Source organism: Geotrypetes seraphini, chromosome 4 (assembly GCF_902459505.1).
Source record: "Geotrypetes seraphini chromosome 4, aGeoSer1.1, whole genome shotgun sequence".
NCBI classification, from domain to species: domain Eukaryota; kingdom Metazoa; phylum Chordata; class Amphibia; order Gymnophiona; family Dermophiidae; genus Geotrypetes; species Geotrypetes seraphini.
The window spans coordinates 210,087,440-210,111,570 of NC_047087.1; the positions used below are offsets into that span (position 1 = coordinate 210,087,440).

Genomic DNA, 24,131 nt, shown 5'->3' on the forward strand with positions numbered 1-24,131 from the left:
TAAAATTACATCTATTATATTGAGAAATACATTTAAGGAAAAAAACATTGGGGAGTAAGGGGATTTTAAAAGCAAAAATTAATAAAATAAAGTAAATTTTAGATATTAAAAGCCTGTTTAAAAAGAAATGTTTTCAGGGATTTCTTGAAGGATGAAATGTCTTTTTCAATTTTTATGTATTGGGGCAATGAATTCCACCATTGGGGGCCAACTACAGAGAACATATCTAATCTTCGAGTGCCTATTATTTTTAAGGAGGGAACGACTAATAAATTTTGGGAAGATGATCTAAGTGCGCGTGTGGAACTATGGGGAATTAACATTTTTGAAATGCACTGAGGTTGATTGAATATCAAATTTTTAAATATAAGTAACAAGACCTTAAATTCTATGCGCTGGCAAATAGGGAGCCAATGTGATTCAATGAAAAGAGGAGTTACATGATCAAATTTTTTGGCATCATGGATTAATTTAATAGCAGTGTTTTGAACAATTTGCAGTTGTCGTTTTTCTTTTTGAGTAATATTAAATAACAGAGAGTTACAATAGTCTATTTTTGCTATTACTAGAGAATGAATTAAGATATTATGGGATTTGGATTCAAGGAATTTGGATATAGATCTGATCAAACGTAATTTATAGAAACAGACTTTAACTATGTTGTTGATATGATCTTTAAATTCTAATTTTTCATCAATTATAACTCCTAAGATTTTTAATTTGGGAACAATTTCAATTGGCATATTATTAAGAAAGAAAGGCGAATTTAATATGATGTCTCTTTTCCAATTAAAAATCATAGCTTTTGTTTTATTTATATTTAATGCTAATTTATTATTATTAAGCCAATTTTGAACAAGTTCGAGTTTTGTATTTAAAGATTTAATGTCTTCTTGATTTTCAGGATTGAATGGGTGTATTAATTGAATGTCGTCTGCGTATGAAAAAGCAGTAAAGCCAACAGACTGGCATAGATTCAATAATGGTGCAAGATAGATATTAAATAAAAGGGGTGATAAAATAGAGCCTTGAGGAATTCCAAAGGTCGTTGTGTATGTATCAGAATATTCTTTATTAAATTTAACACAGGAAGTTTGATTAGTGAGATATGATGTAAACCAGTTAAGAACTTGATCGCAGAACCCAATTGATTCTAATCGACTAAGAAGTAGATCGTGGTCTATTGTGTCAAATGCTGCAGAGATATCAAGAGAAAAAAAGGCGACAGATTTATGATGGTCTAGGAAGTAGTGAATGTTATTTGTTAAACCAATTATAGAATGTTCCGTATTATGGTGTTTGCGAAAGCCTGTCTGATTAGGATGCATAACATTAGTTGATTCAATAAAATCGGAAACTTGATTAAATATCCATTTTTCAGTCAATTTGGCTAAAAAAGAGATATTTGCAATTGGGTGATAATTTAAAGGGTCGTTTCTACTACTTTTGAGATCTTTTAGCAAAGGAATGATAGTTGCAGTTTTCCAGATCGCAGGAACTGAAGCAGTTTGTAAACTTTTTTGAATAATGGTATGAATGAAAGGACCAAAGAGATGAAAAAATTTTTTTAAATAAAATGGATGAAGAATTTCGGATCCCGAACTCTTTAAATTTATTTGTGAAAAAAGTGATTTAATGTCATTGAGAGTGGGGAGTTTAAAGTTTGAGCATTAAGCTGTAAGGAGGTGAACACCAGGATGTTTAGTAGAAAAAGAATTGTTTGTATTAGACGAAAAAGTATTTCGAATATTGTCGATTTTTTGATTGAAAGCATCTGCGATGTCTTGTGCTTTTAAGAGGGATGTCTGATTTGTAGTATTTTTTGTGTTTCGAGATGTAATAGATTTTAAGATGTCAAATAGGGTAGTGGAATTTTTTGCTTTATAAATTTTGTCTGTGTAGAATTTTTTTTTTGCCTGATTAATTTTTGATTTGTATATGGCTGCATGTTCTTTATAATTTAAAAGATTTAATTGAGACTTAGAATGACGCCATTTTCGTTCTAGTACTCGAAGTTGTTTCTTTAACAGATGTAATTCAGCCGTATACCATGGGTTGGATAATTTTCGTGCCGATATAGATTTTAAGATTATTGGAGCTTTAGTATCAAGAAGTGAGAAAAGCGAGGAATTCCAGTATGAAAGATGATCATCTATTAAGGTAGGCATGTCATCAATAGTAGATACATCAAAAAAAGGTGATATGTCAGCATCATCTAGGCTAGCAAGGTCGCGATATGAAAATATTTTTGGTTCAGTTTGTATTTTAAGAGTTATTGGTTTAGAAAAGGATATTATAGTAGAAATAAAGTAGTGGTCGGACCAAGGTACAGGATTGACTATTGGAATTGAGCAATTAATATAATGAGAATTGGGGGAAAAAATCATATCCAAAGTATGATTTGCTGAATGGGTTGGACCTACTATTTTTGGAAATAAATTTACTGAATGGAGCATGTTTAAAATATCTTGATTATTGGGGTCTAAAGCATTATCAAAATGGATGTTGAAGTCTCCTAACACTAGAGGAAGTGATGAAGCTGAGCAGAAATCAAAGATAAGGTCTTGCAGTAAAGTAATTTTATTTTGGCTTACTGGTGGAGGAACATATAACAACAAAAAGTTGAGGTTAATATTTGAATTAAGTTTAAGATCAAGATATTCAATAATGGAATTTCCATTAGATTGGTCATTGAGATTAAGTAGATTAGATTGAAAAATAGCAGCAAGACCACCTCCTTTACGATTTGGGCGATGGTTAAAAATATAATTATAATTTGAGGGACAGCAGTAAGATAGATAGGCTTCCTCGCCATCCGAAAGCCAGGTTTCGGTAATGAAAAGTATATGTAATCCTTGGGTGGTAATAGCATCTTTTAATAGGTGATGTTTACTCTTAATAGATCTGGCGTTGATAAGGCCGACTTTTAAACTATTGTTTTTTGGTAAATCATTAAGGGGGGAAGGAGTAGAAATTTCTAAAAGACAGGGCTGGTGTTGTATTGAAGATCTATATTTAGGAGGGCGATGCCCCCAAATGGTTGGAATATTGCTATTATGTGAAGTCAAGGGCATATTACAAATGGTATCAATATTATAGGATGAAAAAAATAACCCAATAAAAAAACAGAGGATAAAAATAATTAAAAATTTGATTTGCTGAAGATAAAAAATCCGCATAAGTGCATAGGGTAAAACTGTATTCTTGCTACTAGCGTCGCCCTCAGTTTGCGCACGAAGGAGCGCACCAAGGAGCAGAACCTGCTCGTTATGCGCGCTCCTTCGGCGTGCGCTGCAGGAAGCCCGATTAAATAGGGCATCAGCTGACCTGGAGTGGGAGGGTCCGGCGCGCGGCAGAAGGAGGAAAACAGTAAGCTAAAAGAAAATAATACAACAGCTAAGTAAGTTAAAGTTTTTTCAGCAGAAATAATAACAAATTCGTGGTAAAGCAAGGCAAGGCAGGCAAGTGCTGGCATGGCATCTGGGTAAAAGGAGGACTTGATCCATGCACTATGGTATTGCTGATGGTAGAATGTCAAGATTTGGCTAAACAAACATCTGAAATTGTACATTTTTAATTGATCTCTAGGTTGTATTAAAAAAAACAACAACCAACTGGTTATGCCAGAACTGAGAAAAACATCATTTGACCATGCTACATTGAGTAACTATAGACTGGTGTTTAATATCATGCTTTTTGGGGAAGATTACAGAAGTTTGTGGGTTTGCTATTGGATGAATGTTTGGAGTTCAAGGTGGTTTCATATTAGATTTCAGACAGAAGTTACTGAAGTACAGAGGATCAACTTATGGTTATTATGGATGAGGTTTTGCATTTGATTAAAGATATGGGGGGCATTTTTGATAGTGCATCTAAGTCTGACTTTGTGCATTTACTTTTAGACTTCCAAAGTTGGATACAGAAAAACATTTTAAACCTCCTGGACGTCCAAATATTTTTCCTGAAAATTGCCTACGTCCAACTTTATGCAGCATTTTCGACCACAGATGCGTCCAAGCTCCGAGCATCCATTTGTACATGGGAGGGGGCAGCATTGTAATAGACTGGCTACACAGACATATTGACAGAGCAGTGGGGCATTTTAGAGGGCACTGCTGTGAACTTCACATAAAGGGTGCCAGATGTGCAGCTCACCAAAATCCCCTTATGGATGCAAATGGCATCTATATGGAAGTAGAGTAGGATTTTGGAGGGTTTTGGTGGCCTCACACTTTCTACCATAAATGTAGTGGTTAGAGTGTCCTATGGGCCTGGATCCTCCTCTCTATGGTTCACTAGCCTATCTACCAGGATACTTAAGACACCTATGTGATGCTGTACTAGGCTTTCCCATTCTAGATGTTGCTGTTCTGAAAACAAGTATGTATTCTTTAAATAGGATATTTTAGGGTTGGGAGGGGGGTCTGTGAGCATTAGGGGAGTGTGTGGAGGGTGGGTCATCTAGTCAGTTTGAGTATCTTTGGGGCACTTAGACAAATCTAAAACAGGTGTAACTCCAAACATATAAGTTCGGTCTAGGATATCCCAGGAAAGCTTTGTTTATCGCTACAGGACATCCAGATCTAAGTCTGCCCAATGCCTGCCCATAACACACCTCCCAATACGCCCATTTGAGGTCTACACACACAGCGGATGAGAAGCTCTGCTGGATGCCCAGAAATTTGGTTTCAAAAATCAGCACTTGAACATCTCAGCTATTGGGATGTCCAAGTGCCGACTTAGATGGGTTTTTGGACATCTGGATGTTTTGATCATGAGCCCCATAATGTAGTGGGGATTTTATTAGAATTATCTTTTGAAGAACATATTAAAAGAAATAGGTATTTGGGCTGTGGTTTTCCAATTGCAAATTTTATTTTGGGATTTCTGGAAGCAATAGGTGGTATTTGGGAATCATTCACAGGAATGTAAAGTGTAATATAGGGTCTTAAAGGACTCAGTGCTCTCCATTTTTCTTAATGTCTTTTTGACTCCTCTTTGTAAAGAATTAGAGCATAACACATGACACTTCTAAAAGTATATACAATATTTTGCCTTCTTCAGCTGCCTGTAATTGCCCTAAGATTAACCATGCTCTTCACAACTGTGCAGGCTATTTGAAATTATCTGCAATCATTTATTCGCTATATAAAATAGTAACATCAGTATACCCAACCCTACATAAATTACTACACATAGTTAAAATGTCCTAGCTCAAAACAGGTTGGAATATGAGTCTGAACAAAAGAATGTTAATTGATCTGCTTGAAGTTACACAGTTAAAAGTGTTTACCCGAAACAGGTCAAATACTTGATTTTTAGTTCTGTGTTTCAACGGTTGGGTAAAATAAGGACATGATACTACATACCAGTTACTATAACAAAAACATATGTAAATAAGTAACTCATTGGTGACCCTTCACTAGACACTATTGTACTTCAGAAAAGAGTGGAGAAAAAAGCCTCAAGTAAAGCTATTGGCAGCACTTTACTGTAGATAAAACAAGGTCGACTTTGAAAGTCACTGGTAGTTTCCAAGTAGAAGATGGAAGTCACCAATGTGCACAAGCAAATTACTTATCTGAAGGGACCAGAGGTTGTAGGCAGTTCAAGTCCTTCCGATTCTCCTTATCTGGCTCCCAACCAGCTCATAGCGCTAACCATTAGTATTTGAAAATGACCCCCTATATCTTCCTGTTCTTTCTAAATGCAGATTACAATAATTGTTTATTTCATAGCTCAAGTATATTCTAAATGTTTACCTTCATGGAACAAAGTATGATATTTCAGCAACACTGCAGAATAATTCAGGACTTTAAAGAAGTCTATTCATTTATAAAAGAACTCTAGAGCAGTGGTTCCCAACCCTGTCCTGGAGGACCCCCAGGCCAGTCGGGTTTTCAGGATAGCCCTAATGAATATGCATGGAGCAGATTTGCATGCCTGGCACCTCCATTATATGCAGATCTCTCTAATGCATATTCATTAGGGCTATCCTGAAAACCCGACTGGCCTGGGGGTCCTCCAGGACAGGGTTGGGAACCACTGCTCTAGAGCAATCCTTCTCATATAGGGCTGCTTAAGTTTTGAATACATTTACTGGTCTCATCAAGAATTGTGATCATCATCAGTTTCAGAGAAATTTAAAGACATTCCTGTTTCACAAATTTGCTTCTGCCCTGGACTCCATAGACACATAGACATCACTATGGGATGGCACAAGGTAACAAAAGTTACACCTCAAAAAATTCCTTGCAACCAAACTATACGTCATCAAATCTGGCCCAGATTCTCTTAACCTCAAATCCAATTATGCTCTGCAGGTTCCCCTTCCCCCCTGCCGCACTATTGCTCTGTTCCCTCACAGTTGTGCGGCTGTCAATGTGCGCATCTCTGGCAGCAGAGCCTGACCCAAAGAGAGAAAAATAAAAACTAAGGCTTCAGTGCTGCAAAGCGCCTTCTGTTTCTGCTTCAAAAGAGTAAAACAAAAATAGTCCTGAACCTCACATCCTGTATGTTTAGCCATTGGATAAGAAGCAGAGGAGAACAAATGGAAAGTAAGAGCAGGAAACAGAAAACAAAACGCTGGAGAAGCCGACTATACACAGATAATAGGGGAGGGGTTGAATAAACGATGAATTGGAATAAACAAAGGTGGTTGGAGCACATACTGGGAGAGTGGGATAAGATGAAGGGGAGAGAGAGTAACTGGAGAGCATAATTGAAAGAGAAGATATTATATATAAACATGAAGGGAAAGATGGAAGAGAGAAGGAAAGGAAGATAAAGAAGGAGGCATGGTAGAAAAAAATCAGGGAATGCATGAGAGAAAAGAAAACTGTGTGAGAGGAAAGGAATTTAGTATCTATGTATGAGGGTTAAAAAGGGATATGTGTGAGATAAGGGGTTGGAAGAATATTGTGTGTGGTAAATTTCATGAAATAGAAGGGAATGAGGGAGTAATATCTTATGGAGGGAGGGTCAGCAAGAGGAAGGGCGTGAGTGAGGAAGTGTCTTTCAACTCCTCCAGTCCCGACTCCTCCAGAACTGCCCAAAGGCTTAAACTAGCCTTCCCCTTTCCATGCGGCATCCACTATTCAGGCAAACTGGGAAAATCCCTTCTCTTCAAAATCACAGGTCTTTGGAACGACCTCACCACCCCGCTGCGGAACCTGAGCTCCCTTCAGTTATTCCGCAAACAACTGAAAACCTGGCTTTTCAGCAAATTGTAGCTCTATCCTTCCCCCCTTTCTCTCCCCCCTTCTACACATAAGTTCATGTAATCCTTTTTCTTCTTCTCTACCCACTATTTTAAGTTCTTGTAAACCGTGTCGAGCTCCATTCTCATGGAGATGATGTGGTATATAAACTTAAGGTTTAGATTAGATTAGATTAGATTAGAAAGAGTAGAAGGAACAAAGTGATGAGAAAGGGAAAGAGTGGAGAAAGGGTAACTATATAGGATGAAGAGTGTCTGAAGAGGAGGTGAGTTGGGGCAAAGGAAACAGAGAAAACGTTTTTGGAACTAGGGAGGAAGGAAACTGGGCAAAAGAGGAGAAAATTGTTTGGCATTAGGAAGTGAATAAGCATCAAGGATTTAAGTCTAGAAAGAATGAGTGTAAATAGAAAAAGGGTCTGACACAAATATGTGTAAAGAAGGAGAAAGTTTCTAGAGATTGAAGAAGAAGGTGAGAAGGGAAGAAGGTTGAAAAACTGAAGGATCTGAAGTAGAGAATGACACGGGGACAAGCTTTTCACCATCCCCGCAGGAACTCAATTTCCCTGACCCATCCCCACTAGTTTTGTCATGGTCCCTGTCCTTGCCCCATTCCTGTAAACTCTGCCTTAACTGCACAAGCCTTGAACACTTATGATTTTGAAGTGTTTGAGGCTTGTTCAGATGAGGACAGAGCTTGCAGGAATGAGGCAGGGACAGGAAAAGAACTCGCCGAGATGGGACAGGAAAATGAGTTCCCGTGGAGAAGGGGAAATATTTATCCACGTGTCATTCTCTAATTTGAAGAAAACAGAAAGAAGATAAAAAGCAATATGAAGAGACAAGGGATCATGGAAAGAGTAAGAGAATGGGAGAACTGTAAAATATATCAGAGAAAAGTGTAAAATATCTCTGACGTAAATGAGAAGTGAAAAGAGGAACCTGGGAACTGAATACTGACAGAAAGTAAGAAAGAAAGATTGGGCATTGCTCCTGTTGGGGAACATTGAGGTGGGTTTGGGGATGCTGGGCAGGAGGGACTAGGCATCCCTCCTGCCGTGATCGTTCAGGTGGGTGTCAGCAGGAAGGACTGGGCATCCCTCTTGCTCTGATTGTTTGGGGGGATTTGTGACTGGGCATCCCTGCTGCCGTGATCATTTGGGGATGGGGAGGTTCTGGCAGGAGAGATTGAGCATCTCTCCTGCCACGATCGTTGCGTGGGGGGAGGGGAAGGAGTCCAGTAGGAGAGATTGGGCATCTCTACTGCCGGGGAACATTGGAGTGTGTTCATTGGGGGGTGCAGGGCAGAAGGGACAAGGCATCCCTCCTGCCACGATTGTTTGGGGAGGTCATGGTGGGTGTCAGCAGGAGGGACTGGATATCCCTCATGCCATGATTGTTCGGGGGCAGTTCATGTCAGCAGTAGGTCTTGGGAATCCCTTCTGCTGCGATCGATTGGGGAGTTCTGGCAAAAGGGATTGGGCATCCCTCCTGCCGGTGATTTATGGGGGGAGGATTCAGGCAACCACAGCTGTGGCTGCTAAACTTATCATGGCAGGGAGATCCCTTGCTGCGATAATCTCAGCAGCTGCGTCTGCTTACAGTGTAGGCCAGCATTTTGCTGGCCTGCATTATATGTGTCTACAGATTGCCTAGGGAGATACGTATGGCTACCTAGGTCCGCCTAAGGCTACCTCCGGGCCATGCCACGCCCATGCCTAGCCTTAGGTGAGCTTAGGTGGGCTTTCATGCCTTCCTAGGCTCCTGGATGTGCCTCCAATGTTGGCGGCCTGTCTCGGGAGTTTTGTTTTTTTTGGCTGCCTACAATTGGCAGACCGTTTATAGCATTTTGGCCTTAGTGTATGCTAATAGGTAGCTTCAATAAATTTGGTTAGTTCATCTTGGTAAAAGGATCTCTAAGTAAAGCCCCCTTTTACTAAGCTGCAGTAGAGATTTCTACCGCAGTCTGGGGTGCTAATTGCTATGAGCATTGGAGCAGTGTCGGAGCATTTAGCGCTCTAAGCAGCAGTAGAAAATTAGACCGCAGCTTAGTAAAAGGGGGAGTAAGTTAAGCAGATATTGTATTTTAATATTGTTCTGTTAAATAACAATGTAAACTACATAAATGTTAATATATCAAGAAGAAAAATAAAGAGTATTTTTAGGGGAGAAGTTATCACCAAGGGCTATAATGAAGTTATTCTGCTTTTTTTTAATGTTCAATATTTTTATTGAATTTATAAGAATACAGTACAATAAAAAACAAGTACATAGGTGGTTCGTAGATAACAAGAACACAATCAACAACAATCTGCATAACCCCAATTAGTAGTAACTAGATTTCATTAGATAAAATAAGATCTGTGCTAAAATAGCAGAAATCAGTGGTAAAATACGATATCTTAATGGTGGCTCATGGTGAAAACTGTGCTGCTTATAAGGTGTCATGCTAGCATTTTTGCACATAAATATGACATACCTATATGTGTAAAAATGCTATATCCTAAATATTCATGTGTGTAACTGGCATGTAAATATGAGTGCTTAACTTAAAGAATTGCCCTTTAAATGCATGCAAACACATTTCTGTGAATTTGAATGCAGGCTCATACCTTGGTTTGAATATTTACAATGGGCTCTGTTTAGAAAATAATTAGTCCCCCAAAAAAGTAACAAGGTACAGATTATGTATGAAGCATGCCATCATGTCATTTCAAATATCAAATTAAGAACTTACACCGGTGATACCCACCTTACCTTTGAGTCAGAGAATAATTAAAGAATTAACAAAATTAAATGGGTGATGCTAAACTCCTATTCGCTATTCAAAGACTCCACCAAGGCACACATGACATTTGACACAGGGAGTGACAGTAACTGGGTATATAAATGCATGCTCATAAAGACAAGTCTAAAGCTAAAAAGAATCTCTCTTCTGGGTCTGTACTGTTCTAAACAGGAAAAAAACAACCATGTCTTCCAAGGGAAGTAGCCAGTGGAATCAACAGGAACAAGGCAACAGCTCATGCCAAAATAAAGGACGTAAGTTTCATTTCATTATAATTCAATAACTTGATTTTGTTAAGGATGCAGTGTTTATTATTATTTTTTAATTAAGATTAAATAGCTATATTTCATTTAAATTATAATCTTCTAGATCTCTTATTAGCTCAATATCACTGTAGATATGCAATAGTGTGTGGTGCAATGGTTAAAGCTACAGCCTCAGCACCCTGGGTTGTGGGTTCAAACCCACACTACTCCTTGTGACCCTGGGCAAGTCACTTAATCTCCCCCATTGCTCCAGGTACATTAGGTAGATAGTGAGCCCGCTGGGACAGACAGGGAAAAATGATTGAGTACCTGAATAAATTAATGTAAACCATTCTGAGCTCCCTTGGGAGAACGGTATAGAAAACTGAATAAATAAATATTAAATTCAAACAAATAATAATAACTAGCATAGAGGTCTGTGGAAAACTTGGATAATTTGCAGACCCAGAAGAGGTATCATTTATAGTTTCTGGTACGATATGTAGAAGTTTAAAAAAATTAAGTTTGCAGGTTCTACCTAAGGACTGCTGCTATGATGAGGTTGTCTACATAGGAAAAAGTTAAAAATGTGGGGAAAATCCATATTTAAGCAAATACCAAAATGTCACAGAATCATGATTCTATTTATTTTCTGTGTCAACAGAAACATCTACATCTAGCCAGGGCAGTGGCAGTGGAGGGCAGTGGAGTCAGAGCTCACAGAGCTCACAGGGCTCTCAGGGTGGAGCTGGCTCCTGCCAAAATACGACTCAAATCACTGGACGTAAGTTTTCATTCATTGCAATACAGTGTTCCCCTGGTAGTTCGCGGTCGGCGGTTCGTGGTCCCAGTCATTCGCGGTATTTTCTGACTGAGAACCGCCAAGGAGAGGGCAGCGGGAGAGGCAGGAGAGAGCAGCCAGAGCGCCGCGAGTGCAGGAAATCACTCACGGTACACTCCGACCGACTCTTCCTGCACTAAGTTGGGCCTTATCCAATCAGGAGCTGCTTTGACACGCAGCTCCTGATTGGATAAGGCCCGACTTACTGCAGGAAAAGGTGGTCGGAGCGTAACCCGAGTGATTTCCTGCACTCGCGGCACTCCGGCTGCTCTCCTGCTGCCCTTTTCAGGCTCCCCCATGAAAAACCGTATTCGTGGTTTTTCGAGATTCGCGGGAATATAGGGGGACTACTGTGCAGTTTTCTAAGAAATTATTTTAAAAGATTTTGAGCGATCTTTAGTGAAGTTTGAATTAATAGAATCATGACTCTTCCTGTTCTGGTGCTTTAGAAACATCTACAACTGTCCAGAGTAGTGGCAGTGGAGGGCAGTGGAGTCAGAGCTCACAGAGCTCTCAGGGTGGAGCTGGCTCCTGCCAACAGAATACTCAATCCAGTGGAAGTAAGTTTTCATTCATTGCGATACAGTGTCATAAGAAATTATTTAAAAGATTTTGTGCGATCTTTAGTGAAGATTGCATTAATAGAATCACGACTCTTTTCCTGTTCTGGTCCTTTAGAAACATCTACAACTGTCCAGAGCAGCGGCTGTGGAGGACAGGGGAGTCAGAGCTCACAGAGCTCTCAAATCATTGGACGTAAGTTTCCATTCATTGCAATTCATTTTCCTTAGAAATTATTTTAAAATTATAGTGTGATCTTTAGAGATGTTTACATTCATAATATCATGATTGTTTTTCTGTTCTGGGCCATCAGAAACAACTACAACTAGCCAGGGCAGTGACTGTGGAGGAAAGTGGAGTCAGAGCTCAAACAGCTCACAGATCTCTCAGGGAGGAGGTAGCTCCTACCAACAGGGAGGTCAATCCTCTGGACGTAAGTTTCCATTCATTGCAATTCATTTTCCTTAGAAATTATTTTAAAATTATAGTGTGATCTTTAGAGATGTTTACATTCATAGAATCATGATTGTTTTTCTGTTCTGGGCCATCAGAAACAACTACAACTAGCCAGGGCAGTGACTGTGGAGGAAAGTGGAGTCAGAGCTCAAACAGCTCACAGATCTCTCAGGGAGGAGGCAGCTCCTGCCAACAGGGAGGTCAATCCTCTGGACGTAAGTTTCTATTCATTATAATCAATTTATTTTTTGCATAGAAACACTTAAAAAAAAAAATCTGTATTATCTTTGGGGATGTCATTCTAAACGTTTTAATACATGGATAGATGATTCTGTTACTGGCAATTCAATTTTATAATTCAAATTTAAAGGTTCATAGTTTAAAGCCATGCTTTAGAATGCGGTGTGGGCCCAAAGCTAATTTCAGCTCCTGTACAAAGAATGAATTCTGGGATTTTTTATTGGTACCATTTATCGTCCCTGAAAGGAAGAGAAACATAACTATCAACCTGTGGCTCAGTCTTCCCCCAACCCATTCTTAACCCACACAATTAGGGAATGGCTAGTTGGGAAATATTCAACTGTACAACACATTTAAGTGCCTGCCAGTTCAGCCTGGTTAAATTCCTTTGAATATTGCCTCCTGTCTTTAAAGATGTTTGCATTCATAGATGTTGAAACTTTTTAGTACAATGAAAATTGATTCTGATAATGACATTGTGCTGTTATTAAATTTCATTCAAGATAAAAGGCACATGGTTTATTTTTAATGGTATATTTAGGGTTCTAGAGTTGGCCCAAAGGCCCAATGATAAGTTGTCCCTCTGCTATTCTCTAGATCAGCGGTTCCCAACCCTGTCCTGGAGGTCCACCAGCCAGTCAGGTTTTCAGGCTAGCCCTAATGAATATGCATAAGGCAGGTTTGCATGCATATCACCTCCACTAAATGCAAATCTCGCTCATGCATATTCATTAGGGCTAGCCTGAAAATCCGGCTGGCTGGTGGTTCTCCAGGACAGGGTTGGAAGCCACTGCTCTAGATCATCTGAAATGACTGTGATGCAGGGTCAGTTTTTACAGTCTTTGGGCAGAATGAAGCTCTACCTATCACTCAGATAAAGACATCTGGTTTCAAAATTCAAGCTGCATGTATGCCAAGTTGAAGAGAGAATTGTGGTTTGTTTCTTCTGACCAAGGACTGTAGTTATGACGACTATATCCAGGAAGCTGTGAATGCTCTTATATTCAAATAACAAGTAACCAGTTGGTTATAAACTTAAATTGCCACCCATATATGTATACACATCTATCCTCATCAATAATGTGTGATCCTAATCAATGTTCAAAGAATTTTAATTACTTCCTTATGGATAATTGGATATTGATGCAGCAATCCTTTCTTATTTGTTAAGGAGTAGCTGCTTGAGATCGTCATGTGATCCATAGTTATACTTTTTTAAAATTATTTTTAAACTATTATTATATATATTTCTTTTCTTAGGGCTCCTTTTATCAAGCCGCGCTAGCGGTTTAACACGCATAATAGCGTGTTAAACCGCCGGCCGTGCTAGCTGCTACCGCCGCCTCTTGAGCAGGCGGTAGTTTTTGGCCCAGCGCAGGGGTTAGCGCGTGATGAAAAGTTGAGCGCGTTAACCCCGCTACCCCGGCTTGATAAAAGGAGCCCCTAGTAACAACACTTATCTTTTACGTTGCTGTACTTATATGCGGCTCTGTCAGCTGGGGAGACTTGCTGACATGTTCACATGGACTCTTATATTCAAATAGGCTTTACTAAACATTCAAAAAGTCATAATTCATATTGTGTTTTGTTCTTCAGAAATATCCACAAGTGGCCATGGCAGCGGCTCTGGAGGACAATGGAGTCAGAGCTCACAGAGCTCTCAAAGTACAGTAAGTGGCTCCTGCCAAGACAAAGGACAATCTTATACCCGTAAGTGTTAATTCGTCATAACATTTTTTTTACATAGAACCTGTTCATAATCTGTTGCAAGATCTTTGAAGGTAGCTGCATTCAGAAATTTATAGCAAACATAATGATTAATCTGCAAGCGAATATTCAGAATGATTTATTTGGTTAATTTCAGAGTTAGCCACCTAAATCAATTCCAAATCAATTTTGAGCCCAATGCTAATTTATCCACACAATTCTAGGTGGAATGGGAGGAATTACAAGGGGAGTCAAAAATTAAATCCATAAGAGTAGTTTTATAAGAAAGGCACAAATATTTAGAAACCCAGAATTTACATGTCTATATCAGCATACATGTGCATATCTGTATACATGAGTGCAAATATCAGTATTCCTGGTGGGTATACACATGGACGGAGCCTAAGTAGAAGTTGACTTGAACCACATTTATGCATGAAAATGATAAAATAGTATAATTATGTGTAGTTTATTTTTATTTTATATTTTAGTAAACACGTCCCAAGAATTTCCAGCAACTCTATGGCTCTATGCTCTATGGCTCTATTTTATAGCTTAATACAGTTTGATATTCCACTTTTCATAACATGTCATTGTGAATTACAATAAAAACATCCAAAATATGGCCCAATTGGATGATAAACCGGGACCTGACACTGTCCGTGTTTTGAAAAACACCCACTACTTTCTCAGGGGTCCTAAGGTATTAAAACCACATTCTAGGGAACCATAGGGATTACAACCGGATAAAAGGCGTTCTTGTGAGCTGAAAAACAAGTCAAATTTGTGAGGCATTGCTGTGATTTTGAAACTCTTCTTTATATTTTCATTTCATTTGAGATTAGAATACTGTGTCATCATCATTCGCTGTCTCAAAGAGGAAGGGACTCCAGATTATAACTGAAAGAGTGAAACTTATTGTCAAGAATTAGAGTCCCTTCATGATAAGTGATAGAAGGAATCATAGTGTACAGGGAAGATCTAAAAATAGCTTTGAATGAATATGCAGACAGAGCAAAAGACTAACAAAATCATTCTTCTTCCTCTGTTGTGCTTTGCATGGTTAGAGACAAGGTCATCTTCCAAGAGTGGTAATGATGGAGGACAGTGTGGTCAGACCTCACAGGGTGGATCTTATGAGTCATCCCAAAACAAAGGCCAAGGTAAGGGTCTTAGGTTTTGTATAATCACCATTATTATCATTTTATAAACAATATAAAACATTCACATATTTTGGGCTTGGTTTTAGGAAATTCCTCAATAGTGTTAATATAATGATGAAGATATTTTATGTGATATCCATTGGGATTTTATTAACTATCATTGTACCACATAGATCCACATTTTATTTTTATTTTGAATAAGAGCCTGACCACTTTATGCTATGCTAAACTAAACCTATCAGAGACAAAATACATAAAGTGGAAGGGCCACAAATAAACAGAATAAGAGCAGGGGTCCAAAATGAAATCACTTTATTAAAACGGATGAGGCAGTGAAAACTAAATTGAATGGATATACTAGGGACCCAACACTTTCCGTGTTTTGGCAGCATATGACTTCCTCAGGAGTCCTTACTAACCTTTTCATTGGTTCAATATCCATCTTTTATCTAATCTTATATTTATATTTTACTGAATCCCATCAGGTCCAAAGTGGATTACATAGCAGTAGTATATTGCAAAGCAACCAGCAAATTAACTGTGAGATATAATAAATAAATATTATTTAAGATCAACATTTCAGGAAAAAATATGATTTTAAAGAAGTATAGGAAAAGAGGATAAGAATTCAAATTTCTAAGACTTATTATAATAGAGATCCAATACTGGACAATTTGAAAACCAAAAGAACCTTTAAGGATTCTGAAATACATATACCTTATGTTAAAGAAAATTATATAACAGATAAAACAAGACAATAGAGTTTTAAGATTTCTGAAAAAGAGAATAATTGAATCGTATATTCTGATCCAGCTCCCTCAAAAAATGAAGGCCTTCTTTTATTATGCTGGAGTAGAGGCTTTTACCGCAGTCTGGGGCACTAAATGCTATAACTCTCATAGGAATTCTAAGAGTGTCGAAGCCGTATCGGAGCAATTAGCGCCTTTGGCCATAATAAAAGCCTCTATCACGGCTTAGTAAAATGAGGTTAAATTAAAATTTTTGAGCTCCTATAGGAAGCCAATGCAATTGAATCAACATAAAGCATTTAGAGTACAGTACAAGGCTGCAATGATTTGTCATCAATTTTTGAATGGCATAATCCCAGAGTACTTTAAGAGTAAGATGATTACTTATCAGCATAAAAGATTATTACATTCTGAAAATTCTGCTCTGTTAAAGGACCATGTTAATCCGAGAAAGGTCAAAACTTGTGCAATGACTTTTTGTTGTGCTGGAGTGACATGATGGAATTCACTGATAGGGCAGCTGAGAAAATGTGCTGATAGAGGAACTTTTTAGGAAGCTCCTCAAAACACATTGGGCTCCTTTTACAAAGCCGAGTTAGGGCATTAACGCACGGAATAGCGCAAGCTAAATTGCCACGCACGCTAGACGCTAACGCCAGCATTGAGCTGGCATTAGTTCTAGCCACGCAGAACGGGTTTCGTGTGCGCTAGAATGCTGCGTGCGCTAAAAACGCTAACGCAGCTTAATAAAAGGAGCCCATTGTTTGTAAATGCTTTTTTATAAGGTCTGACTTGTCAGGAAACACTGTGCTTTTAAATTTTAGATGATTTGCTCCTTTTGTGCTGTTTTAGCTATTATGTATGTGCATATTATGTAAACCGCGTAGGAATTTGATGGTATAGAAATTTTTAAAATAAATAAATTTATGACATTTAGGGCTCCTTTTACTAAGCTGCATTAGCCATTTTAGTCCACGCAGCATTTTAGTGTGCGCTAAACCTATGCTACGCGGCTAGAAGAAACGCCAGCTCAATGCTGGTGGTAAGGTCTAGCATGGGCGGCTTAGTAAAAGAAGCCCTTAAAGATCATAAGTGCTGAATCATTTTGCAGTGTCTGAAGTTTCTTAACCAGCTCATTGGTATCTAAACTAAATCCAATAAATTTAGCTGATTTAGACACCTATAAAGATAGGTGCATAGAAAGGGTCAAAGACTAAGGAATCAATCTGTTGAGATTGCTCAACCTTAGTAATTTGGTCTTATCTTTATTTAATTTCAAATCATTGAAACTGGACCATCTTTCAAAACTGTTCAACAATTTCAGTTAATTTCGAGTTTTGTCAAAGAAGGTAGTAAATGGAAAAATAATAATATCATCTACATATAAATAATGTAAAACCTCTACATTTTGCAAACTGTCCTTAAAGAGGTCATATGAACATTAAACAAAATTGGGGACCTCACCTAAATGATTCCAAGCAAACGATAGTCATCCATTTTAATTTGGTAAGACCTGTTGATCAAAAACTCTTTAAACCATCTTAGAACTGTTCCTGCTATGCTCAAAGAACTTAGGGCTCCTTTTACGAAATGGCGTGAGAGGTTTTTAGAGTCAGAGCCTACTGGCTCATGCTAAAAACATCTAGCACTGTTTAGTAAAACCCAGCGTTAATTTAAAAAGCAGGATCTCATGAACAACAGTATCAAATGTGGCTGTTAAAACAAATTCAAGGCATATTGCCATTCTTTTTGCAATATTTATCTAAAAATGCAAATGCTATCTGTATCTTCTAAATAAATATTAGAAAATATTGCCAAGGCTGAGAACTTCACATGTTCCTAGCTGTAGAAAAGCATGTATAATTTTAAAAAAGCCACTTTTAACATGGTGATGGTAAAACTTGGCCCCTGGAAGAGGCCCCCAAGGATGTTCTGCAAATCCCTTGAAGACAGTGGAAAGCGAGCACCCCTGTAATAGCAAAAATGACACTTGTGTCTAACTCCAATCTTCTTGTATCCCAACCCTCCCCCCAAAAAAAAAACAACAACAAAAAAAAACCCTGTACCTATCTTAGTCATCCTTCCTATCCTTTCCTTATTCATGTATCCAGGATTACCTAAAATATTGTTTCCCTGCTTGCTAGTTCTCTAAAAGTCTGAAATACAAAATAAATAAATAAATAAATAAAAAAGGAAAGGGATTTACATATTAGGAGAGAATTAAAGTAAGAGGCAACCTAAGCAATCATAATTGTCTATTTCCTTAATTTTCATCATGTGAATCTTTGCTGATGGCAGAAGCCTAGTGCTCTTCTCGTGTGTGATGGATGTAATAAATGAATGAAAGCATCAAATTACAAGAAAATTTCATAAATAATCCTTACATAGGAAAGGAAGTAATGGGAAGTATACAGGAAAGCCTTAGAAAGTGTGATCCACTAATTCTGTGGTTCTTGTTCCAGGTGGATGTCAAAGCACCGGTGGATCCAAGAAGTGAATGGGCAACACTGCAACTCCCCTTTCCACAAATCAGAATCAAGCATATTACCTCCTGCATTTAAATTGGCAATCATTCTAATTTCAAAAGATTAATCTTTAATAATAATCCCAACATTGTTTTGTCATCAAAATTCATCAGTAGATTAAATGTAGTTTCCCTGACATATTAAAGCAATCCCTAAGCATATCACATTTCTCTGTTGATTTCTTAATATATTTCTTATTTATTTGGATTAATTAATGTCTTTAAGAAGATATTTACTGAAGATAGTATAACTGTATGCTGTTGGGTGTCACTGTTTCCCTCTGGGCCTCCTAAACCTATATATGGTCTTAGCTTATATACTTCCTGGACCATGCCCTCCTGGATTTAGCCCTCCCATATCACTTCTCTCCCGGGTGGGAGGGTAAGTTTTAAGGTGGCTCTGACATGTGTGTGTATACCGGTATATATATATATATGCCTTCAAGTTGACCATCAACTCATGGCTGCATGCAGAGTGAGGAATCCTTCCTGAGATGTTTCAAGGCACATGAGTAGTTTGTCATTGCCTTCTCCCACCCAGGGTGCAGCTCCACTATGTTGCTGCTGCCCAACATAGGGCCCTGCAGCCTATAGCACCTGGTATTCCCCAGTGGTCTCCCATCCAGGCCAGACCCTGCTTAGCTTCTAATAGCAAGAGTGGGCCTACCCAGGGCAGTCAAGCCATAGGCTCTGACACTGTGAGGGAGTACTGTCTAGGGAGAGAGGTAACATCCTATAGACTCCCTCTCATTATAATAGACAGCATGGAAGAACATTGAAATAACATAGATATGAAGTTAATGCTATTTATACAACACAATGAAACATCTCACTTATAGTCAGGGAATTATATGCAGTAGAGATATATAGACGAGACAAATATGTGTAATGCAAAATCAATTGAGATAAATAGATGGGTGAATAAACTGAAGGCAAATTACAGTTGAAAAAGATATATGAACTGGTCTAAGATACTGGGTGTACATTAGAGAATGACTTGGGACAAATTTTTCCTTGTCCCCACAGGACCTCAATCCCCCTGCTCCGTCCCCACAAGTTTTGTCACTATCCCTGTCCTTACCCCATTTCTGTAAGCTTTGCCTTAACCGCACAAGTCTCGAACACTTACGATTTTAAAGTGTTTGAGTCTTGTTCTGATGAGGACAGAGCTTAGGCATTGGTGGAATGAGGCATTATGACATCACAATCTAAGCTCTAGAATGTTGCTACTTATGACTTTAAAGTGTTTGAGGCTTGTGCAGATGAGGATAGAGCTTGCAGGAATTGGGCAGGGACAGGAAAAGAACATATGGGGATGGGACAGAAAAATGAGTTTCCGTGGGAACGGGAAAAAATTTGTTCCCATGTCATTCTCGTGTACATCAAGTTAGTCCAGCTGCAGAGCAAGTAGACAGCCAGTCACCAAACGTATTAAAGGCTTGGGAGAAAAGCCAGATTTTAACCTGCATTCTGAAGTAGAAATAGTAGAAAGTTTCAGAATGTCTGAGCTACTCCTGAGAAGGCGCACTAAATTGTAATAACTTTTCACCCCTTCATACACTAGTTGCTGGTGTTCAACATCATCCAAGTGGGTTTTTATTTATTTATTAAATTATTTTAAAGAGTTAATTTTAGCTCTGTAAACCGATCAGATACTTGTTGATGGCTGGTCTATCAAATTATAAATAAACTTGGAAACTTGGTTTCCTGCAGGAGGGAAATGCTTGCGAGATGACACTGCAAAGTATTTTTGTTTTTATTTACTTGGCGATCTTATACCCTCAATATTCTATTATAATCCCTGTTGCAGTCATGATCCATCAATCCGAGGACAATAACATATTTCACTTCCCATCTTTATCATATCAAGATTTCCAGCAAAGATACCCTCAATAAGATTATAATGTGATTAGGCTACTTCTGTAATTTGCCCTTCTCAAGCTTTTTTAAACCACACATTCAAGATAATGCTTAATATTTATTTATTTATAAACTTATATCCTGCTTAGATCTAGCAGTTCACAGGGTGCACACATAATCATAAATAGCAGTACAACAGCAAATAATTTACATTTATCAAAGGTTCTCCAGAATTACTAAAATGAGTTAAATCTCAAGAAAAAGCCTCCATAAATAAAGTTGTCTTTGGTACCCTTTTACATTTCTGGATGTCTGAAAGCAACCTAAATGGTCCAGCCAAATTACTGTATTCCATAAAAACACCCCTGCTACTGAATCATTCTGCTTAACTCATCAGTATCTCCACTACCCCGATATGAATATGTCTACGAGTACAAACAGATCATTCTCATAAGCTCCTTACAATACTTCTGACTCCCAGCTTCAAAGAAATAATAACAATCATTTCAGTTTGCTGCCTATTCCAAGTCAATCATGCTCTTAAGCACCTCATTTTCAACCATAAAAATCATATACACAAAGCACTCTGAACTAATACAAACCAAATAAACAGAAAACCATGTTCCACACATAGATTTTGCACTACTGTTCCATCAGCAATTCTGTTGCAGTCACCTTCCTTGCTCCTGTACTTATGCCAATAAAGGAGGGAAAGAACATTTTCTGGAGTCCTAGGGTGTAACTGGATCTAAGCTTTAAAACTTTTCCAGGTCTCTGCTACAGTCATGATTCAATAGATTGGTCTACTGTACAGCAGAACAAACAGGAACAACCACTTTTACATAATTCACTCTTTCTGGAACAAGGTAGTAACCTCTTTCATTGTTTGGTGCTTTTGAATTATATCAGAGGAAAGATCTTGAAACAGCTCCAAAGGTGCTTCCTGGTAACAGACAGTTCCCAGTTGCTGCACCTTATATAACAAATCTTACTTTATAGCATAGGTGTGAAGGTAGACAATTGTGTTGCATGGTCTTTTGTTGTTCCTCCTTAGTCCCAGCATTCCATGAGAACGTTCCATCTTAATCATGAGCTCTATTGTACCTTCAATCTGGTCACTGTTTAACACCTGTTTATATATAAATAATCCACAATGTATATAATTTTTGCTTCCATCTGGTTCAAGCAAACCTTGGATTCTTAAATTGTTTCTCCTGGAATGATTTTCCAAATTATCTACCTTTAGGTGCATAGTTACTAGAAGTATTCAGCTGCTAAACTTTACCTCCGCCTACGTCTTGTGTCCTACTAGAAACATTTTAAGTCACTGTGCTAAGTTCTTTTTCTGTTTTAAGCCACTATTCAGAAATTCAAACAAGTCCTAAGACATCTACTATCAAATTCCCAACAAGATCCTAGCCTCTAATTCCAGATCCCCACACGATAAACAATCAGGTTCTGCCACAGTCCTCTTATTGGTTCTCCTAGATCTCACCATGAAGCCACCCTCTTGGCCTCTTCTTCTCTTACTCTTCTCATTTACCAACACTGCCTGAACCCTCTCTCCTCCATTCTACTCGACTCCACAAATATCAATAATATTTGCCCTGGCCTCAGAATCCCCGCACTAGTGCGCACCAGAAATCACCCCTTCAATAAAAACTTCCGAGGAGTCAACTACTCCTTTCTAAAACCAGTTCCTCCTATCAATCTACCCAACCTCACCTCTGACTCTCTCACCCCAGTCCCAACATTCTACTGTAACACTAGATCTGCTTGCAACAAGACCCAAGTATTAAAGGACCTACTTGCTGACTTAGATCCTGGATTCCTGTGCATCACAGAAACATGGATCGAAAAAGACGATCTATTCACACAAAACAAACTCTGCTCCTATGGCTACCATGGCCTCTTCTCTCCTAGAATAAAACAGAAAGGAGGAGGCCCAGCACTCCTCTACAAATCATTCCTCAACGTTCAGCTCCTCAAAAAGGGCAGCCACATTTCACTAGAATATATGATTGCTTCAGTCAAGGATGAACTCCACCCCTACCCATTAGGTATCCTGTTACTATATCGGCCACCAACCCCCTGGAATAAATCCTCCGAACTTGTCCTCGAGACCATAATAAGCGCCTTCTTAAAATTTCAGAGACTATTGATCAATGGCAATATTAATCTCCACCTTGATGACATCACCTGCAAGGATGCAACCGAATTCAACAATTTCCTCACTTCTCTAGGTTTCCCTTGTCCTGCATCCTCCTCAACCCACGAAAAGGGGCACACACAAGACATCATCAGCTTCCTCGACCTGATCGAACACAAAACCTCTGCCGAAGATGCTCGTTGGGAACAAGTCCCTTGGTCTGATCACTTTCTAGGTTCTTTCTGCCTCCCCATTTTCATGTCCCACCTTGGATCTCCACCCCGTGCCACAAATCCTATCACCTTCTGCAAAAAAATCACGAGCAAATTCTTCTGGTCCCAATTTCTCAATCACCTTTCCTCCCGTTTTAAGCCTACCGACCCAGAATCCAACTGGCGCAACTGGATAAAACTCTCCAAGACTACCTATTGCGCTCTTGCCCCTTTATCTACCAAATCCATCTCCTACTCCCGTAAAGCCCCTTGGTATCTTCCGTACCACAGAGAACTGAAGCAGAAATGTCGAGCACTGGAGCGCAAATGGAAAAAATCCAAATCCCCTTCAGACAGACAATCCTGGAGGGAAAATATCAAGTTTTATAATTCAGTACTAAAAAAAGCTAGGAAGAACTACTATGGTGATAAAATTTCCCAATCCAACAACCAAAGCAGCACACTGTTTAACATCTGGCGCTCCTTAACTTCCGAAAATGACTCCACCATTCCCCCCTCCTCCCCATCAGCAAACGACCTAACAAAATTCTTCAACGAAAAGATCACTACCATAAGAAGCTCCTTTCCCCCATAAGTCTCCTACAACTATCTGGCCCCCAATGACTCTAACCCTATCCCAGCAGACAGATCCTGGACTTCTTTTAAACTCATATCTGAACACCAGATTGCCAATCTCTGCCTCAAACTGAAATCTTGCAAATGTACCTTAGATCCATTCCCTTCCTACTTGTACGAGAACATTCCTGCACAGGCCCTCTCATCCCTTACCGGACTTATAAACTCCGCTTTAACATCAGGCCTATTCTCCGCAGAAATGGACATATTGCCTTGTCCCCATTACTGAAAAAAGCCGATCTTGACCCTTCCTCTCCTTCTAACTACAGTCCCATAGCAAACATCCCTCTCCTGATTAAAATGCTAGAGGCCATCATTTCCACCCAGCTCTCATCCTACCTAGAGAGATTCTCCATTCTCTTACCTTACCAATACGGCTTCAGACCCAACTTCAGCACCGAATCCCTCCTGGTCTCATTCATTTCAAAGATGCAACAATTACACTCTCGCAATAAGTTTGCTGTCCTATTACAATTCAATCTCTCTGTAGCATTCGATGTCATCCACCACGATATTCTAATTTATCAACTTTCTGAGATAGGCATCAACTCCACAGTCTTAGAATGGTTCTCGAACTTCTTACGTTCCTGCTCCTACACTGTCAACACAAATGGCATCATGTCTGCTCCTTGGAAACCGATCTGTGGAGTCCCGCAGGGATCACCCCTATCCCCTATTCTCTTCAACATGTACATGTCTTCCCTGAAAATCTTCCATCAATCTTCCCTTGAAACAATCTACACTATGCTGACGACATCCTTGTCCTTCTCGAGACAGACTCGAA

The 24,131-nt window shown here is 38.9% G+C and overlaps 1 protein-coding gene across 4 annotated transcripts in view; it reads left to right on the forward strand.

The window, feature by feature from the left end:
* Positions 1–24,131, forward strand: part of LOC117360129 (loricrin-like) — a 132,843-nt gene that overhangs the window by 63,576 nt on the left and 45,136 nt on the right. For 3 of the 4 annotated variants that reach the window (XM_033943834.1, XM_033943837.1, XM_033943835.1), the window contains exons 5-6: positions 11,965–12,084; positions 12,203–12,322. In XM_033943834.1, coding sequence (XP_033799725.1) covers positions 11,965–12,084; positions 12,203–12,322 — 240 coding nt within the window. Of the gene's footprint in view, positions 1–10,141; positions 10,259–10,913; positions 11,034–11,539; positions 11,651–11,768; positions 11,847–11,964; positions 12,085–12,202; positions 12,323–24,131 lie in introns of those variants that run through there. The other variant, XM_033943836.1, reaches the window with a different exon arrangement.